We start from the raw sequence: 18,013 nt of genomic DNA on the forward strand, positions 1-18,013 counted from the left end.
AGACACATTTTTCTACAAATAAAGATTATGCTAAATCTGTTAGCACTTAGAATATGTGTTGAGGATCAGTCTGTCCTACTACCACACCAAATATTTGCGCATTACTTGTAAAATTGACTGAATTATAGCCGTTTTTTGTGTTTTTAAGGTCAGTTAGCTGTGGCAGCCATCTGATTATTACCACATATGTAAAAGTCCAATGATTACTTTGAAAGTTTCATTAAACTTGTTCTAACATTTAATTTGGTAAACTAAATTAACAGTTACCGGTTCATCTGCATGATCAGAAACACTTAATGCTTATCTCCAGAAGAGACTCAGAGGTTTGCTGACACAAAATAACATTTTGATGTTATAAACATCAGTGTTTCAGTTGGAAACAGTTTTCTTTACCTGCTAGAAAATGATCAGAACAAAGGTTTGTTAAAATATTTACACACACAATTACCTATGTAGATGCATAAACAATTTAAGCAAAAGCTAAGTTTTGAGTAGCTAATGGTCTCATGTTGAATCCTTTTTTATTGGAAAACTTGACTTAGTTCAGATATACCCTGGTTTTCCTCTACAAACACAGCAGATGGCAGCGTTACTTTTCACAAGCTTCAGGTTAAAGCATCGGCCATTTTGGTTTCATAAACCGTTGCTAGGCAACGACTGAAGCGACATGACAGAGCTGCACCAAGCGGCTGCAGCAGGAGATTATCAAAAGGTTAAAGAACTTCTGTCGCAGGAGAAATGCTGTCCCGATCAGAGAGACATCGACTGGAGCTACAAGACTCCTCTTCATTGGGCAGCAACTAAAGGTAAAGATGACTCATTCTCTGTCACACACACCTGCAAGTGTTTCTGTTGTTTTAGTATCAGGTTACAGGATGGCTCCCTCCTCTGCTGATTGCAGACCTGTAACCTGTAAAAGACTATATTCCTCTCTTTCACTGTGCAAATTTTGGACTTGGATAAACTGCTGTTAAATATTTGTCATATATAATCTTAATTTAGAAAAAAGTTGTAAAATGTGAACGTAAAAATAAATATTTAACTTTTTGTCTCATTCACTTCAATTTATTCAAGACAGGCTACTTTAATTCCTTCATTTCAGACATGCCTCTCGTAAAAATAAATTGAATGCCTAGAACTCTTTGAAGAAATACACGCCGCCCCCGCAGCAGAAAAAGTTTGAGAACCACTGTACTAACTGATTGAGCAAGATTTTTCTTTTTTTTTTTTTTTTGACTTTTTACACTCAAGCACTTTAACTTGTGATACAATTTTAATTAAAACGATGGCTGGAACTGTTGGTGTCAACAAAGTGTTCACAAACTATCTCATGATCCAATTGATGAATTACTTTCATAAAGTAAGAAGTGGGTGTACCTCTACAACTGATTAGCTTTTGGAGTCAACCCATTTTAAGGTGGCCTGCACACCTAATTGGCACTAGCGAATAAAACAATGACTATAGTTCAGACAATTTTATACATATCAAGCTAAAATTTGGAGCGGTAGTAGCTATGAATAATTCCAAACAATTACTGAGAGTCATTCCCAACTCATACTGCAAGCAGCTGTGCCTCAGGAGGAAGAGTGGTCATCTGTCAATCGGAGAGTTAGCGGTTCAATTTCAGCTTCCTGCACTGCATGCCGAAGTGTCCTTGGGCGAGACACTGAACCCCAAAATAGTTATAACTCCATCATGTCTCAACATAAGATGATCTTAGTTTAAACTCAGGCATGAAAGATGGCGGGTGAGCTACATTTCTTCAAGGAATGCTAGGCCTTTGGTTTTTTGGAGTTTGAATAAAATTCTACAAAGCATTAGAAAACCTCATCATCTTTATACAGACATATACCCCTTTAACAAATAATTCCTCTAATACTGTAAAATAAACTCAAGAAATCCTCACAGTGAAGAAGCTGGTAAGTGGAAGTGTATGGTAGTCCTGTGTGTTTTATTATTAAACTTGTCAGGATATGTTTTTATCAGTTTAATTGATAAATTGTTTGATCTAAACTTGCTCTGTCCTTTGGTGCACATTTTGCTTTTTTACAAGGAAACTCTTCCAAAAGCATGTAGACAATCATAAGAATCCTCTATTAAAAAGGTTATATTTAGTAAACAGGTTTTTAAATGTATATTTTTAATCACCCTTCCTTTTGCTCAGGACACACAGAGATTGTCAGGCTCCTTATAGAACACGGAGCCAGGCCGTGTCTGAGAACGGAGCACGGTTGGACACCGGCCCACTTCGCTGCAGAGTCTGGTCGGCTGGCTGTGCTGCGGCTGCTGCACTCCCTCCACGCACCCATAGACAAGGAGGACTGCTGTGGAGACAGACCAGTCAGGATGGCCGAAATATATGGACACCAAGACTGCGTCCGATTCCTTAAAAAGTACGACACAAAGCCCAGATTCTTACATTTGTCTTGTTTAATGCAGCTTATTTACAGCAATGTTTGAGAACAATGAACACACTACCCTGTTTTTGAACACTGCAGGGCGGAGACGGAGTGTCAGGCCTACCGCAGGAAAGCGGCTCAGGAAGGGATTTCCATGGATGACACAGACGAGGAATGGGCAGAACAAAGCAAAATAAATCAAAAGTAACAGATCTTCTAAAAGCAGCAATTAGAAATAGACCTTTGCACAATATAGTTAGCTAATTATTGTATTTATTTAAGCCTTGTGCACTAAAAATTCACACGTTAAGAATGTAACACACAATATCGCTCTACTCACATTTGACATTTGTATATGTCATCTAACCAAACGTCATCTAACCAAATAAGAACTGATGCAAAATGCAGTTTAAGTGAATGTTAATGTCTGAAGAGGAAATAAATGTAACAGATCAAAAAGTAATTCAGGATATATACAGGACATTTGGAAGCCTGACAATCAACCAAAATAAACAGTCACACCAAAGAGTAAATGGACTTCATTTTAAGCATCAATCCTAACTTCACAGGTAAATATGGCTTGTTAGGAGGTTACATGTTTATTTCTTGAATGACTCTGACTTTGTGGCTGTGCTTTCGCTGATGCTGGAAACTGGAACCTGGATATCAGACAAAATGTTTGTGAAGTTAACAGTATTTTTTTTTTCAGTGCTTTACATGCATGCAAATGTAGTGGTTCACTTACTGTCCTCCTGAAGCGCTTCAGTACTGCCTCCCGAGTCTGTCGAAATTGTAATGAAACAGCTTTAATGATACTGTACTGTAAGTCCATTAAATTACACTTTCAAAAAAATCAGCCATTATTACTGATGTATCTAGTCATATTAAGTCTGACATTTTGAAGTTTGTCATTGTGGTCATAGGAAAAAAACAGTCTACCCTTTTAGCTCTAGCGTTTTGCATGTCAAGACAAAACAACAGCGATCTGAATTTTACCACGTTCTAAAATTATTCAAGTCTAACCTCAGGTGAACAAAACCACACAATAGATTCCACAGTGTCGTTATTTATTAAACAGAAACAACGCTGATAAGCAGAAGTGTGTGAAAAGCTGATTCCAGCCTCTGATCCAGCAGCTGGTAGAAACCTTTGGCAGCAATAACTCTCAGTAGTGGTTTTCTGTAGGACGTTATCAGTCTTTCACGTGACTGTGGAAGATTTTTGGCCCATTCTCCTTTCCAGCGCTGCTTCAGTTCATTGAGGTTTGCAGACATTTGTTTCTGCTCGGCTCGGTTAAGATCCCACCATGGCTAAATATCTCTACTTTGGTCTCATCTGTCCAAAGGATGTTGCAGAAGTCATGTGATTCATTCAGATGAAACTTTTGTCAAGTTGTTCTGCCGCGTTGTTTTTAAAGAGTTCCTCTACTGCAGACTTTCTAAACAAGTCATACTTGTTCAGTCTTCTTCTAGTTATCCTGTCATGACCTTTGACCTTTAACCTGCTAACTCAGGTCTGCAGAGTCTGAGATGGAGCTCTTTTCTCTTTGCATTGCACGGTCTGACCTCGGGGTGAATTTGCTGGGATGTCCATTCCCGGGAAGATTGGCAGCTGTTTCAATTGTTTTCCACTTGTGAATAATAATTTTTCTCACCGTAAACTGATGGACTCTTAATAGTTTGGAAATGACCCTTAACCCTTCTGAGAATAACGGGCCTTGGCATTGTATTAACACACACCTGTATATTCCAGAGCAGCAACTTAGGTGCATTTGGTCAGCAGCTTGTTCCCAATGTCCCTGTTAAATACTACAGAAGCATCAAGGGTAGACTTTGTTTCTCACATGTAGCATATCTTTTCTGACTTTGCTTATGTTAAATAACGACACAGTGGAATTTGTTGTGTGTTTTTGTACACTTGAGATTAGATTTTAATCATTTTAGAACCTGGTAAAGCCCAGATGTAAAATAGTTCCAGTTATATTTCTCTGTCATTATTATGTTGTTGGTCAAAAGCTAGGAGGTTTGAGAAGAACTGCAGTAGAACCTGAGCCGTCTGAATTTTATTTATTTATTTTCACTAACTTACCATTCTGTCGCCGAAGTATGAGGTCAACAAAATGAAAAGACCCTGCAATTGAAAGACATTTTACTTTAGAAAAACACTGTTAATGGTTGAGGTTTTCTGTTACATTTCATAAATAATGTTGACCCTACCTGGAAGGCATTCAGCACGACAAAGATATAATTGACCACATCAGCCTGGATGCCGCTTGTGAGGTCGATAATCATTGTAGCTAATCCAAAAACCCACGTCACGCCAAAGATTGGAGTCAGAAGAATGACTGACCTCAGAACAGTTTTGGCGGCTGCCTTCTCCTTTTCTTGTGACATGTCTGCATTCTGATTGTGGCTTAAAAGCTTCATAATAACCACTAGCATGGAGAACACATTGATGAAAACAATTGTAGCAACTGGAATGACAAATGTATAAATGGAGCCCTTGAAAAGCCCACTGTAAACTAGCCAGCAGGTATCTTTTGAGTAGTAAACGCCTTCGCTTCCTGCGCCGTAGCTAAGAAACGTGACGAAAACAACGATCACGGGGCAGCCATAGCCCAGAGCTAACGAGAACCGCAGGTAGCTTTTCTTGCTCACTTTATGGAACAAGAAAACTGTTTGATGAAGAAGTGTGGTGCTGAGACACAGCATCCAGAAGAACATAGCCAGATAACAGAAATGCTTCAGCACCGCAGAGGTTCTACACCAGGCCTCTGTGATGCTTTTTGTTTCAGACGATGCTAAGAAGCAAGCGTTACCGACCAGCAAACACAGAGAAATGTTCACATGGGCAGTGTGGCGTAGATACAAAGTGTTTGTTTTAACGACATCGCTCCAGACAACCAGTTCTATCAACAGGCCGATGAACAGCGATACGATTGATATTCCAAGACCAACGTAGGTCACCTGTTCTAACCATAGGACTTTCAGGGGCTCTTTTGACATTAGGACGGCAAATGAGGAGAGATGGTTGCAGATGCAGCTATCCTCGTTGTCAGGGCCACCCCATTGGCACCCTTCTGATGACCATTTGTTTTTGTCCCTGTAGACACAAGTTATTTTAACATTACGTGGCCTTGCTTTGAGCAGCCCAAATTTAATATTAACCTCTGTGTTACTGCGTTGTTTTCCATCTGTAGTTGCTGCCACAACAATACTATTGATCTCTGTAGAATTATCATCGTTGGGCAAATACTTATGCAGGGATTTGAAACCTGTTGTTTTGACTACGCTTGAATTTTCAATGCCAAGTGTAACATTGAAAACAGAGTTATTGTATTGGCCACTGCCCTCAGACACTTCTAGATTTGACTTTTTACTCCCTCCTGTTATGTTTGCTATCTTAACTAATGTCTCAACCGAATTCAAATACGTATCAGCCATCGAAGAGATGTTTCCAGAAGTCGTCGTGTTCCATGAGCTTTCGAGAGTGTCATTCAGCAGGTTACTGGAGGAGTCCAGAAAGTTCTGAAAAGAAAAAAATTAAATGGATGGGTTAAAAATGTATGCATATTACTATAAGCGTTAAACACATATTTGTCGTAAATACATTAACACTGTATTAAGTTTAAATTTGCAAACGTTCAAAAGGGTTTTCATCTATCCATTTTTTACAGTCCCCTTTCCATGTAGGGTAGAGCTGGTGCTCATCTCCAGCAGTTATTGGGCGAGAGGCGGAGTACACCCCCTCCATCACCCGATCACATGGAGACGCTCACACCTGGTGACAATTCAGAGTTACCAATCAACTTTAAATTCATATCTAGTCTGTGGGAGGAAACCAGAGTACTCTGAGAAAACGCATGTATGCATGGGGAGAGCGTGCAAGGGCTTCAGGTGTTTTAGCAACTCTTAGATTTTGCACTGTAAGGAAAGTAAACAGGAAGTGGGAATACAATTAAATACAATATATCCTAAAGAGAAAATGACTAAATCTACATCCATTGAATATTACTCGTGATTTTCTTTCATGAAATTATTATAACTTTAAATAGGGAGTTGTAGTATCTCACTCTTCAACTACATGTTATTTTTATGTCCACAAATAATTAAATCAAAGTAGTTAAAGATTCTGTGAAACTTACATCTACTGCTGTGTTATTTTGGATGAGACAGCAATTGGACAGCTTGGTCTGCAAGGTGTCGAGTACTTGGACTGAGGTATATATATTGGCACGAGTATTTAATTTAGCTGTCTTAGTGACATTATTGAAGCGAGAAAATACTATTGCAGTATTCATATCCAGCTCGCCAAGTCCAATGTCGCTAATCTGTAAACACAGTAAAGATTAGTCAAAACTATACCAATTAAAAACATCAAATTTATCAAAAAAAGGCTAAATAATACTTTAAATCTTAGTCAGAAAACACTCTTTTTTTGTACATATTAAGTAAGATGTAAAGTAAAAGCAAACAAAGTTTAAAGTAAAGTACATTTTCAAACAAAAACAACCTTAATGTGTTCCTTTAGGTTCTGCTGCTGTAATAAGGTAAAGTATGAGATAACTTTTCAGTAGCAATACATAATACAGCCCGGTACATACCTGGTATTAGGTAAGTACAAGGTACAGTACAGTACTTTCTTATTGCTGTGAGATTTTGTGTGCTTTTTAGCTTGTTCTGCACAATATTGAATACTTCGACTGAGGTACGTGTGTTGTACCTGGTAAGTAGCAGGTATATACATACTCAGCATGTACTAGGTTGTATTATGTAGTACTTTTATCATTTCTATGAAATGTTAAAAAGCTGATAAGTGAAGAGAGTTTACGCACTTTGGCACTCATCAGCACATCACTTAGGTCCTGATTCACGCACTCCGAAACCGGCTCTTCCCACTTTTCCTGACTGAAAAAAATAGATAGCAATTGAATTTCTCAACACAAAAACAACTTTTCATCGAATCTTTGCATATTTCTTTTTTTTTTTTTTGATTATTTGCTTTCGAGAGTACAACCAGTTATGATGATGGCATAGTGTGGTGATAGAAGTGATCAATGTTTCATTTTTACCTATTGCACTTCCTTTTTTTTACTCCAGCCTGATTCCTGCATTTTATTTCAGCTGTAAAATCAGCCTTGGTGTCTTCCCATTCATACTCACCTGCGCAGTACTTTCCATCAGCTATTTAACAGAAGAAAGGTTAAAGATGTCATTTAGTTTTCTCATTCACTGTAGACAGATCTGACAGGAACAGTTTGTAACAAGAAAACTTTAGGAAAAGAAAAAAACTGTTAAAGGGATAGTTAGGTTATTTTTAAAGTGACGTTCTGTCTAATAGTTATTAATAGCCAGTCCAAAATTTTAGATACCATCAGGTACAGACAACTTTATCGATAATTGACTATAAAATTAAAATCAGTTTTACCATTAATATTAGTGTGAATTCTTTTTGTGAAATAATACAGGAAAAAATCTGTAAAGGTGTTTCTATTTACAGTAATACAAAACCATTGTGCAAGCATAGTGACTACTTAAGTGCAATAAAGTTCAATATAATTTACATGAAGATCAACAATTAAAATGGAAAGAAAGGTTTTTATAATGTTAGAAAGCAGTATTTGTTTTAACAATATTTAAACTAATACATACCATGTATGATTTCGAAATGGAATTCTTTGCTGGTTGTTTGACCACACATATTAGTAAATGTGCATGATGCTACTGCCCTAGTAGAACTTTCATTGCTTGATTTATCACATGTAATAAATTTTTTAGCTGTGTAGATATGTGTTCGTTCACCTGCAACAATTACATATTCATGATAGATATTGTGAAGAAAAAATTGCACAGAAAAAGTCATTGAACAAGATGATTGAATCAAAGAGAATTTTCTTACCAAAATTATTTTTCCCTTGTATGGCATGTTCTGACCACGTCACAGTATAATTTTCGTTGGTTCTGTCTATTTCACAGCTAATTTCTACTAACAATACATCATCTGAAGTTCTGCAGCGTGGAAATGATGGCTTTGTGGAAACTGTAATCTTTGGTATGAGACATATATCCATTGTAGCATTGGCTTTGTGTCTTATAATTGCTGAATTGTTTTTTTGTACAAACACACATAAGTACTCTCCTGTGGGAAAAAAACACAAGATTAAAGCCACCATATGTAGAACAAGTTTATATATTTTATCACAATATTCTATTCCAAAGGCTTGAACATGGTATTGGGATTACATTAAAAGCTCTCAAATGGTTTAAATCAAAATTATCTGATTCCAATTTGTTCAAGTTACTAATTAATCTTTTTCACACACCAGATTTAGTCATGGAGTTCCTCAGGGTTCAGTGTTTGGATCAATACTTTTTACTTTATATATGCTTCCATGGGGAAAAGTTATTAGACAGCATGGGATAAATTTCCATTGTTATGCTAATGAAACTAGGGGCTGCAGTAGTTCGGTGGTCAGTGTTAGGGTCTCATAATCCTGAGACTGAGGGTTCAAGCCCAGGATGCATCAGAAAGGGAATCTGGCGTAAAACAATTGATAAATCTTTTGTTGTGGCAAGCAAACTGCAGATGAGAGGAGCCAAAAAAAAACCTAATGATACTCATTTATGTTAATACCTGAAACCCTAGTTAGTTACTTAGACTACAAGCTTGTCTTAAAGAGAGCCTGGATGTCTCTTAACCCTATAACGCCAAACGTATCATATGTGATACATGAGTTTTTGAGACCTCCAAATGAGCAGTGTGACATTTTTTTCCCTAAAAAACCCGATGTATACAATTAGACACATGTAGTGCACTGATAATCCAACAGGGGGCAGTAACTTTCTCACCAGAGGCCTTTCCACTGATGCTACAAGACTGCCATCTCAAAGGACTGGGACACATGCGGTTTCAGCAGGAAAACTTTGCCAATTTTAGAAGGTTAAGGTAAGAAAAAAAAATTTGTTTTTGGGTGAACTATCAATAGGAACACTTACTGAGTTGATGCAATGTAAAATTACTTAGTATTTTATCATAATTTTTTTGTAAAACCGTGTTGAAAAGTGATGTATCAAATTTGATACAGTGGGTCAGTTAACTCGAAAAATCAGTCAATTGTCTTTTTTATTGTACTTCATGTATTTTACATCACGTCAAGCAATGTACAGTCTTTTTTCATATAAACTAATGACATGTTTGCATGTTCATAATTTGGTATATTTATAGCTTAAAAATAGATATGCAACTTGCACCTTTTGCTTATTTTCATTGAAATCTGACCAATTCAAAGATAAAATAAACACTGTTTTTTTGTGCATGTGTGTTTTTTTTTAGATGGCAAAGACATACACTGTTGAAGATATTCTAAATATGATTATGGATGGGAATTCAAGTGACATCGAGCAGGTAGGAAAACCTCACAAGTGGGGTTCAAGATGTGGGGACGTGGTGGGCAAAGTGGCTATCTATATGACTTTGATGTGTGCCAAGGGAGAGGAAATCTTGACCAAGAGAAATCTGATGTTGGTGCTACAGGAGATGTTGTCCTGAAAATGACCTCAACCCTTCCAGCAGGAAAGAATCACAAAGTTTTTGCTGACAATTTCTTTACGTCAGTTTCATTGGTAGAGCACTTGAAACAAAGAGGAATCTACTACATAGGCACAGTCCGAATGAACAGGGTGAAGAATTGCCAACTGATGGATGAGAAAAAACTGAAGAAAAAGGGAAGAGGGTCACTGGATTTCAGAGTAAACCAGGAAAACAACATCATTGTGAGATGGTATGACAACAAAGCTGTGAACCTGCTCTCTTCTTTTGTTGGTGTTGAACCACTGGGCAGTGTGAAGCGTTGGGATCGAAAAGCCAAAACCCACATAATGGTTCCCAGACCGGCCATTGTTGACACTTACAACAGGTTCATGGGAGGCATTGACCTTCTTGATATGCTTTCTGCACTGTACAAGTTCAGCATTAGATCCCGAAGATGGTACATCTACATTTGGTGGCACACCATCACAGTGGCAGTAATCAATGCATGGATCCGCTACAGAAGAGATCTGGAGAAACTGCATCCCAGGCAGAAACACCTGCCCCTGCGAAGGTTTCAGGCCTCTGTTGCCACTGCCCTCACAAGTGCACGAAAGGTCAAAAAGTGTGGCAGACCTTTGTCCTCTCCGGAAGCAACGCCAACCCCTCCTAGGAGGAGGAAAACCACTGAGTTGCCCCCTGATGTGAGAAAGGATGGCCTCAATCATTTCCCAACATGGGAAACCCGACAGAGATGCAAGCACTGTGTGGGCCACTTTGCCCATGTGTTCTGTGAGAAATGCAGAGTGCATCTTTGTCTGAACAAGGACAGAAACTGTTTCCAAGCCTATCATATTGCAAAATAAAAGGTTGTGAGCCACAATATGTGTAAAAAAATAACCGAAATGTTATGTTCTCGAGACTGCCACCCTGCCAGTTCCATTGGTGGATTTGTTATTACTGCATTGTTGTAGCACTTTTTATGTTTGGAATTAACAATTTATCTAAGTTATTTGTGTTTTATTATGTTTTTTTTTGTTCAAGAAAAAATCATCTTTGAGCATTGTGACCCGATGTATCAAATATGATACAAAATAAAACTCATATATGGAAAATGATATTTGAAAAAAAAAATTTTTGTTTGTTCAGAGGGACCAATAAAGGCTCCAGTTTCAAAGAATTGGAATTTTCTGTCAGTTATTTCATATTGTGGGCTTTACAGGGTTAATTTTCCATTTTTAAACTCAGACAAGTTTTGCTAGGCGTTTAACATTTAATTTACATTATTACAAATAATTATCTTTCATCAGTTTGTTGCACTATTTTTATAGACAATCTTAGTTATGCTATTTCTGAATTAAAATGGGGCTGAAACAAGTGTACCTTCCCAGAGTTCATTAACAGAATTGAGTAGGACTCTGCTCTCTCTCTGTTGGATTGTCACAGTGGAGACGGTTCCATTAGTGATGGTAAAATGCTCGCCGCTTTTGTTGAGTTTCCATTCTGGTTGGGCTCCCAGGTCCTCCTTTGTTGTACACGTGATGCTGGTGTTCTTGTTATAATGCACAGCCTCACTTGGTACAGTTAAAATGACAAACCCTGTGAAAATAGGGGCAAAAATAGAGCTAAATAGAAGAACTAGAATGAAAGAATCCCAGAGGTCACTGCTGTTATTTATAATTACCTGTTGTCTCCAACTCAAGTGAGCCCTCAAGAAGGTTAGTCAGGTTTACTGATCTGTCAATTAGATCTTCAGACTTGAGGTCGGAGATAATCTTCATTTCAAAATCTACAACAACGCTTCCAAAACTTTTGTCAAGAAGAGAATTTTTTTTCAAAAACTGAATGCAAGTGTCTGTAAAACAACTAAAAAATGTACTTTTTTGTAAACACAACAACTACCTGTATCGTTTTATTGTTAAAGTGTCAAATCCTTTTAGGGTAGAGTAAACTTTCTTCATCTAAAATGAGAAGAATTGAGTTAGTTTCATTGTTAATTTCATCATTTCTGATTTTGAAAAGTAACAGAATTATAAATTTATTCATGAATTATTTTTATCTTACGTTTTCTATCATTTCACTGTTACAATCCTTAAAAGTTTTTGAATTTTTATCTGTCAGACACACTTGATACTCTGATCTTTTAGTGGAGATTTTCCCTGTGACATGAACTGTAAAAAATGTAAAAAAGAAAAAAATGTTAAAAAATATTAGGCTTGCTTTGATGTTTTTTGTATGTAACGCACACAGAGCTGTGAAGAAATGTTTCACCTCTTACAGATTTCCTCTGTTTTTGCTAATTTTGTCACTCTTATTTGTGTCAGCAAACAATCATTAGTATATGACAAAAGAACCTGAGTAAAAACTAAACTTTTTCAATGATTATTTCATTAATAAGGGAAAAAACTATCCTAACCAACCTGGCCCTGTGTGAAAAAGTTACTTCCCTCCTCGTTAAATCATAAATTAACTATAATTTATTTTGGAAGCTGAGTTCAGTTTCACTGTCACACCGAGGCCTGATTAGTCCCAGACCTGTAGCATAAATCCCTTAAACAGGTCCATTATCCACCAATGGAGAAAACTTTGGACGGCCCAGGGTGGTCCGGCTGACCAAAGATCCAGGAGGTCCCACAAGAACCCAGAACAACATCTAAAGCTCTGCAGGCTTCAGTTGGCTCAGTTAAAGTCAGAGTTCATGATCTAACAATAAGAAAGAGACATAAAAATGGCCTCCATGGGGAGTTCCGAGGCCAAACTACTGCTGAGCAAAACGAACACAAAGATCAAAACATCTTAATGATTCCAAAGACTATTTAGAACTGATGAGACAAAAGTGGAACATATCAGAAGATGTGCATCCCATTCCATCCATCTATCCATTTCTTTTAACCACTTTTCTGTGCAGGGTCACGGGGAGCTGGTGTCCATCTCCGGCAGCCATTGTGCGAGAGACAGGGAGACACCGTGGACATGTCCATTACAGGGCCACGTAGGAACAAACTAGACAAACAACCATTCACCCTCTCACTCACACCTAGGGACAATTTTAGAGTTACCAATAAACCTAAAATGCATGTTTTTGGTTAGAAACCAGAGTACTCAAAGACAATCTGCAACCTTTTTGCTCCAAGGCGACAGCTCTAACCACTGAGCCACCGTGCTTCCTATGTTCTATTACATCTAGCATAAAACTAACATTTCATTTCAGAAAAATAGCATCATATCCATAGTCAGTCATGTTGGTGGTAGTGTGATGGTCTGAAGCTGCTTTGCTGCTTCAGGAGCTCGATGACTTGCTGAAATTGATGGAACTATGAATTCTGCTCTCTACCTGATAATCCTGAAGGAAAAACAATGATCTAAATGAGCTAAATTCCTCCACAGCCACAGAAAGACTCATCGCCACTTACTGCAAACTCTTGATTGTAGTTGTTGCCGCCAAGAAAGGCACAACCAGTTAATACAGGGGTGGGCAACCCTGGTCCTTGAGAGCCACCATCCTGCAGGTTTTACTTGTTTCTCTGCTCCAAGACACCTGATTTGAATCAGTGTGTCATTAACAGGCTTCTGCAGAACATGAAGAGGTGATTTAACCACTGAATCACGTGTGTTGGAACAGAGAAACAAGGAAAACATGCAGGATGGTGGCCCTCGAGGACCAGGATTGCCCACCCCTGAGTTATTGGGTTTAAGAGGAAGTTCATTTTTCACATAGGGACAGGTTGGTCAATAATAAGTTAAATAATCATTTAAAAGCCGCATTTTGTATTCATTTTGTCTGATATTAAGAGCTGGTTTTGATCTGAAATGTGTGTGACAAAAAAGAAAGAACAGAAGTTATCTTTAAGGGGGTGAATACCTTTTCACAGCACTTTATATGTTTAATGAATGACATTTACCTGTACTGTTTGAAATGCACATCAGAGATGAGCTTCTTGATAAGGAACATGAAGTTTCACCACAGCACATTTCAGCCTTACAAGCGTCATCGCTCCACCTGTGGCCTGACATGCATTCACAGCTTTTGAGTGTAGAAAATTCCTCATTTGTGCAGTCTTGTTAACAAACAAAAAGGAGAAAGATAAATGCTTTTACTCTTTTTGAAAATCTGAAATTGTAGGATTGGGAATACGTAATTGTAGATTTTACTTGTTGTCATTTTGAGTTCTTCGATTTGCAGGTTTCTGTCGCTCACAAAAAAGCCTGAAAGTTTCTCACTGATGTTCGAAAAGACATTTTGGTCGATTGTCAGTGTGGCGTAATATATTTGTGTCGAGTTCTCTGAAACGTACAAATAAGAAGTTCAAATACATTTAGCAACGATATCACATTGAAATAAATGTGCTCATTTTCACAATCAAAGAAACCAATTTACTCGCTTCTGCAGCCTGTAAAAGAAAAAAAACAGTTTAGTAAAAATTATTGGTAAGATTTTACATTTTGAGAATCTTTTATGTGATTTTGACAAACCTGGCAGATGTTAATGCCCAGTATGTAAATAAATATAGAGAGCCACATCTTGCTCCTGTAAAAAAGTTATTATTTTAAGTTATTTTAGCTGAAAATGAAATCCTCACAATTCTACATCAACAAAGTTTACACTGTTTGTTTCTGAAGGCTTTGAGGAAAATTAAACTTTTTATTTATTATTAGACTCATAGATGCTGATATGGAAAATGGTTTAAGTATAAGGAAGTTTAAGTATCTTTACTTAAAAGAATTAACAAAATCAAAACAGCTAAATGTAACATAGTCCAGAGCAGAAGTATGATTAACTCTGACTTCAGTTCTGAAACTTACAATTAAGCTTGAAATGTATAATAATAATAAACTAAACATTACATACATACTGAATTGACTTTAGAAAATAACCTGTATATGTATAATTTATATATAATTGCATTTTTAAAATTTATTTAGGTAAAAACAGTCACTATAGGTAACTGTCTAAGGTTCATTTTCAAACTATTCATTTAAAATCTAATGTCTTTTTAAGTTAGGATGACAAAAATAAGTTGAACATAGATTCACATGTAACCTCTGAACCGGAACAACAAGAAGAGCAGAAAAGTAATAACCCCTGTTTTAGTACTTTTGATCAGAATTCAAACTACCACCCTAATTCTGACAAAGTTGGACAGCTGGAGGAGCATTTTGTAACTAATTAGGTTCATTGTCAACATGTCAGTAAGAAGACTGGGTGTAAAAAGAGGATTTTAGAGGCTGAGTCTCTCAGAAGTAAAGATGGGCAGAGGTTCACCAGTCTGTGAAAAACTGTCTAAAAATATTGGAACAATTTCAGATTAATGTTCCTCAACAGAAAATTAGAAGCACCTTAAATACCCCATCATCTACAGTTCATGATATCATGAAAAGATTTAAAGAATCTGTAGAAATCTCTGAGCTCAAAGAACAAGATTGAAAGTCAGTATTGGTTCCTGTGATCTTGGGGCCCTCAGGGGCCACTGCATTAAAAACAGGTCTGATTCTGTTCTGGACATCACTGCATGGACTCAGGATGAGGTTTGCAAAGCATTACATTCTGGTTTTATTCACATTTTACACAACATCCCACCTTTGCTGAAATTGGGGTGATATTTCAATCCTGAAGAATGAGCTGTTTTATTTCTGCTGAAGCCAGTTAACCTGCCTGTGTATCATCTTACAATTGGTGTTTTAAAATGATGCAAATTTAACTTTAGAAAGTTTATTTCCAAAAATGTATTTTTTTGTTGTTTTTCAATCAGGCTTCTTTGAACCACTTTCTGTTTTTTTCTGCTCGGCATTATGCAGCTACTTCAGTAGATTTAAAGAACTGAAAACCAATGTTTTATTAGAACAACTTCAGCCCACATCATTTTTATTATTATTAAACACAAATTTAAATGTTTAATAACTATCTTTGCTTGTATTACTGAAAGATTTCTGCTTTTTACTCAAAGACTTATTTCATATCAGCTTTAAACTTTGATCATGGCTCAACCTGCATCTAAACAATATTTTTGCCTGTGTGTGTGTGTGTGTGTACACATTTGTCTGCAAAATATTTCATGGGCTGCTGGATGGAATTTAATAAAACCTTTAGAAAGTAATCACTGAATGTACATTTATTACTGTTTAACTTTTGGAGTCAGTTCAATTCAAAATCGTTGACACTACTAATCAACATTAGTCAACACAAAAATCAATACAACTCAGTCAATTTTACAGATATTGCCTTCAAATTTGGCATAGTAGTAGCTCAGAGTGATCCTTAACACATACTCTAGATGCCAACACATATAGCAAAATCTTGCATGAAATTGCACATAAAATTATTTATATGGTTTGACCAAAACAGCTACGACTTTCTCAACATAAAATGATCTCAGTTTAAAACTCTGGCTTGAAAGGCGGTGGGTGATATGCAAAATTGTTTTACAGACAGGCCTCTATTCATCCACAGGACGTTTTATAAGGCACCATAAAGACAAAGTTTTATACTTGCTTAGAACAACATGAGTCAGTGCTGTAAAAACAGAAATAAAGGACAATAGTAAATTATTGAAGGTTTACGGTTGCTCAAAGCAAACAGAGTTGCCTCTGTGACAGTGGGGAGATGTTAAAGTCCAAGAAAAAACAATAATTCGGTTTTATCAGAGTGAAGTTATGAGACACTAACCCTGAAACAGCATGAAGACAAACCCACATGATGACGGTGTAATGTCTGTTTGAAAGTGTGCGTTTAAGCAAATGAATTAGGTGCATTTTACTAACAACAGCTCAGTGCCGAATTATAAATGCTCTAAGTTAAACTATGACAAACTGGGTGCAAATGTTTGGGGATACATTTAAACCATTTTGGAAACTTTGTCATCTAGGATACAAAATATAAAATTAAAGGCCACAAAACTTTTTTTTTTGCTAAGTTTTACATCACTTTATTTTATCCTTCAAACTTTATCTCCAGAAAACAGTTTTTCTTTTCAGGGTTTCTGCTCATGTTTCCTGTTTGTTTATAGTCGTGGAGGTTTCACATTATCTGAACTCTTGAAATGTAAAAACACAAAAACAAAGATGGCATTCAGAGCCACAATTTGAGTCGTTACGACAAGACTTACAGACTAAAAAAAAAGTATTAAATGCATGAATAAATACAGAAAAATACAAATTAACAAGCAATTGAATACATTTGAAAAGGCTCAGTTTTGTAAATGCTCTGGCCACTATTCTATTCTAACCATCCACACATCTTTAAAGAAAACAGGTCAATATATGTTCTTAAATAATGAATAAATGAAGAGCAGCTGACCTGTGTTTCTTGATGCACCTCAGTGAATCTTCACAGCAACATTGCCAAACGTCAGGAGGTCCTCTCTGTGCCAAACAGCAGCAGAATTATGGGAAAGTCAGTGACGCTGGGAAGTATTGTTGCTGAGAAATGCAAAAAAAACCTCATTTGACTATCAAAACTGGACACTTCCTGCTGTTTGTACCATAAATCATCAGCGTACAGAACAAAACAGAGTCTGACATTTTATCTCATTTCCATCTTTTGTGAAACACATACAGGATTGTAAAAAAAATTGTACCCTACTGCTGATTGGCAGCTTTATCAGGATGTATTAGAAGTTTATAAATGATGAATACTTTCAGCATCTGATCACGTGTCAAACTCAAGGCCCGCGGGCCAGATCCAGCCCTTGGTAACAATTTGTCTGGACCCAAAGTATTTTTTCAATAAATATTGATATTGGTCCTCAGCTAGGACCAAGTTTTTCATTTTACACCCCTTATCTGGATGAAAATAAATATATATATATTAAAGGGCTAGCATTCTTCGAAGGAATGCATATCGCCCACTGCCTTTCATGACAAACACTTAAACTACGATTATCTTATATCAAAGCTGTTTTTGGTTCATCTTGAAAAGAGCAACATGCACCTTGTCATGAAAAATTGCAAAATATTATGCTCATCTTTTAGCTCAATGTTTGTAAAACTAACAGCGTTATAGTCATTTTTGTGTTAGGTTAGTTGGCTGTGTTGGCCATGTTGAATTATGTTTGCTTTATAAATTAATCAGTTGTAGAGCCACATCCGA

At 36.8% G+C, this 18,013-nt stretch overlaps 2 protein-coding genes across 3 annotated transcripts; one reads left to right on the forward strand and one right to left on the reverse strand.

The window, feature by feature from the left end:
- Nucleotides 1-477: 477 nt before the first annotated feature.
- Nucleotides 478-2,899, forward strand: LOC108239041 (ankyrin repeat domain-containing protein 66). The gene is made up of 3 exons (XM_017421497.3): nt 478-806; nt 2,166-2,394; nt 2,500-2,899. The coding sequence occupies exons 1-3, from the start codon at nt 668-670 to the stop codon at nt 2,606-2,608; spliced, it is 477 nt and encodes a 158-aa protein (XP_017276986.1). The 5' UTR covers nt 478-667; the 3' UTR covers nt 2,609-2,899.
- On the reverse strand, nt 2,421-17,291 carry adgrf3a (adhesion G protein-coupled receptor F3a). Of its 2 annotated transcripts, XM_017421495.3 has the most exons (18): nt 17,222-17,291; nt 14,401-14,455; nt 14,306-14,318; nt 14,080-14,211; nt 13,830-13,985; nt 11,992-12,098; nt 11,830-11,888; nt 11,612-11,736; nt 11,311-11,526; nt 8,299-8,538; nt 8,052-8,201; nt 7,472-7,583; nt 7,235-7,307; nt 6,545-6,730; nt 4,617-5,927; nt 4,489-4,530; nt 3,146-3,181; nt 2,421-3,059 (listed from the first exon to the last, which is right to left on the reverse strand). In XM_017421495.3, exons 2-18 carry the CDS (start codon nt 14,446-14,448, stop codon nt 3,000-3,002), a joined length of 3,066 nt encoding a protein of 1,021 aa, XP_017276984.1. In that variant the 5' UTR covers nt 14,449-14,455; nt 17,222-17,291; the 3' UTR covers nt 2,421-2,999. The 2 variants fall into 2 exon arrangements, with proteins under 2 accessions (XP_017276984.1, XP_037833557.1); XM_037977629.1 differs by lacking the exons at nt 14,306-14,318; nt 14,401-14,455 and having other exon boundaries at nt 17,222-17,289.
- Nucleotides 17,292-18,013: the final 722 nt, after the last annotated feature.

This window comes from Kryptolebias marmoratus, linkage group LG10 (assembly GCF_001649575.2).
Source record: "Kryptolebias marmoratus isolate JLee-2015 linkage group LG10, ASM164957v2, whole genome shotgun sequence".
In the NCBI taxonomy this organism is placed as follows: Eukaryota; Metazoa; Chordata; class Actinopteri; order Cyprinodontiformes; family Rivulidae; genus Kryptolebias; species Kryptolebias marmoratus.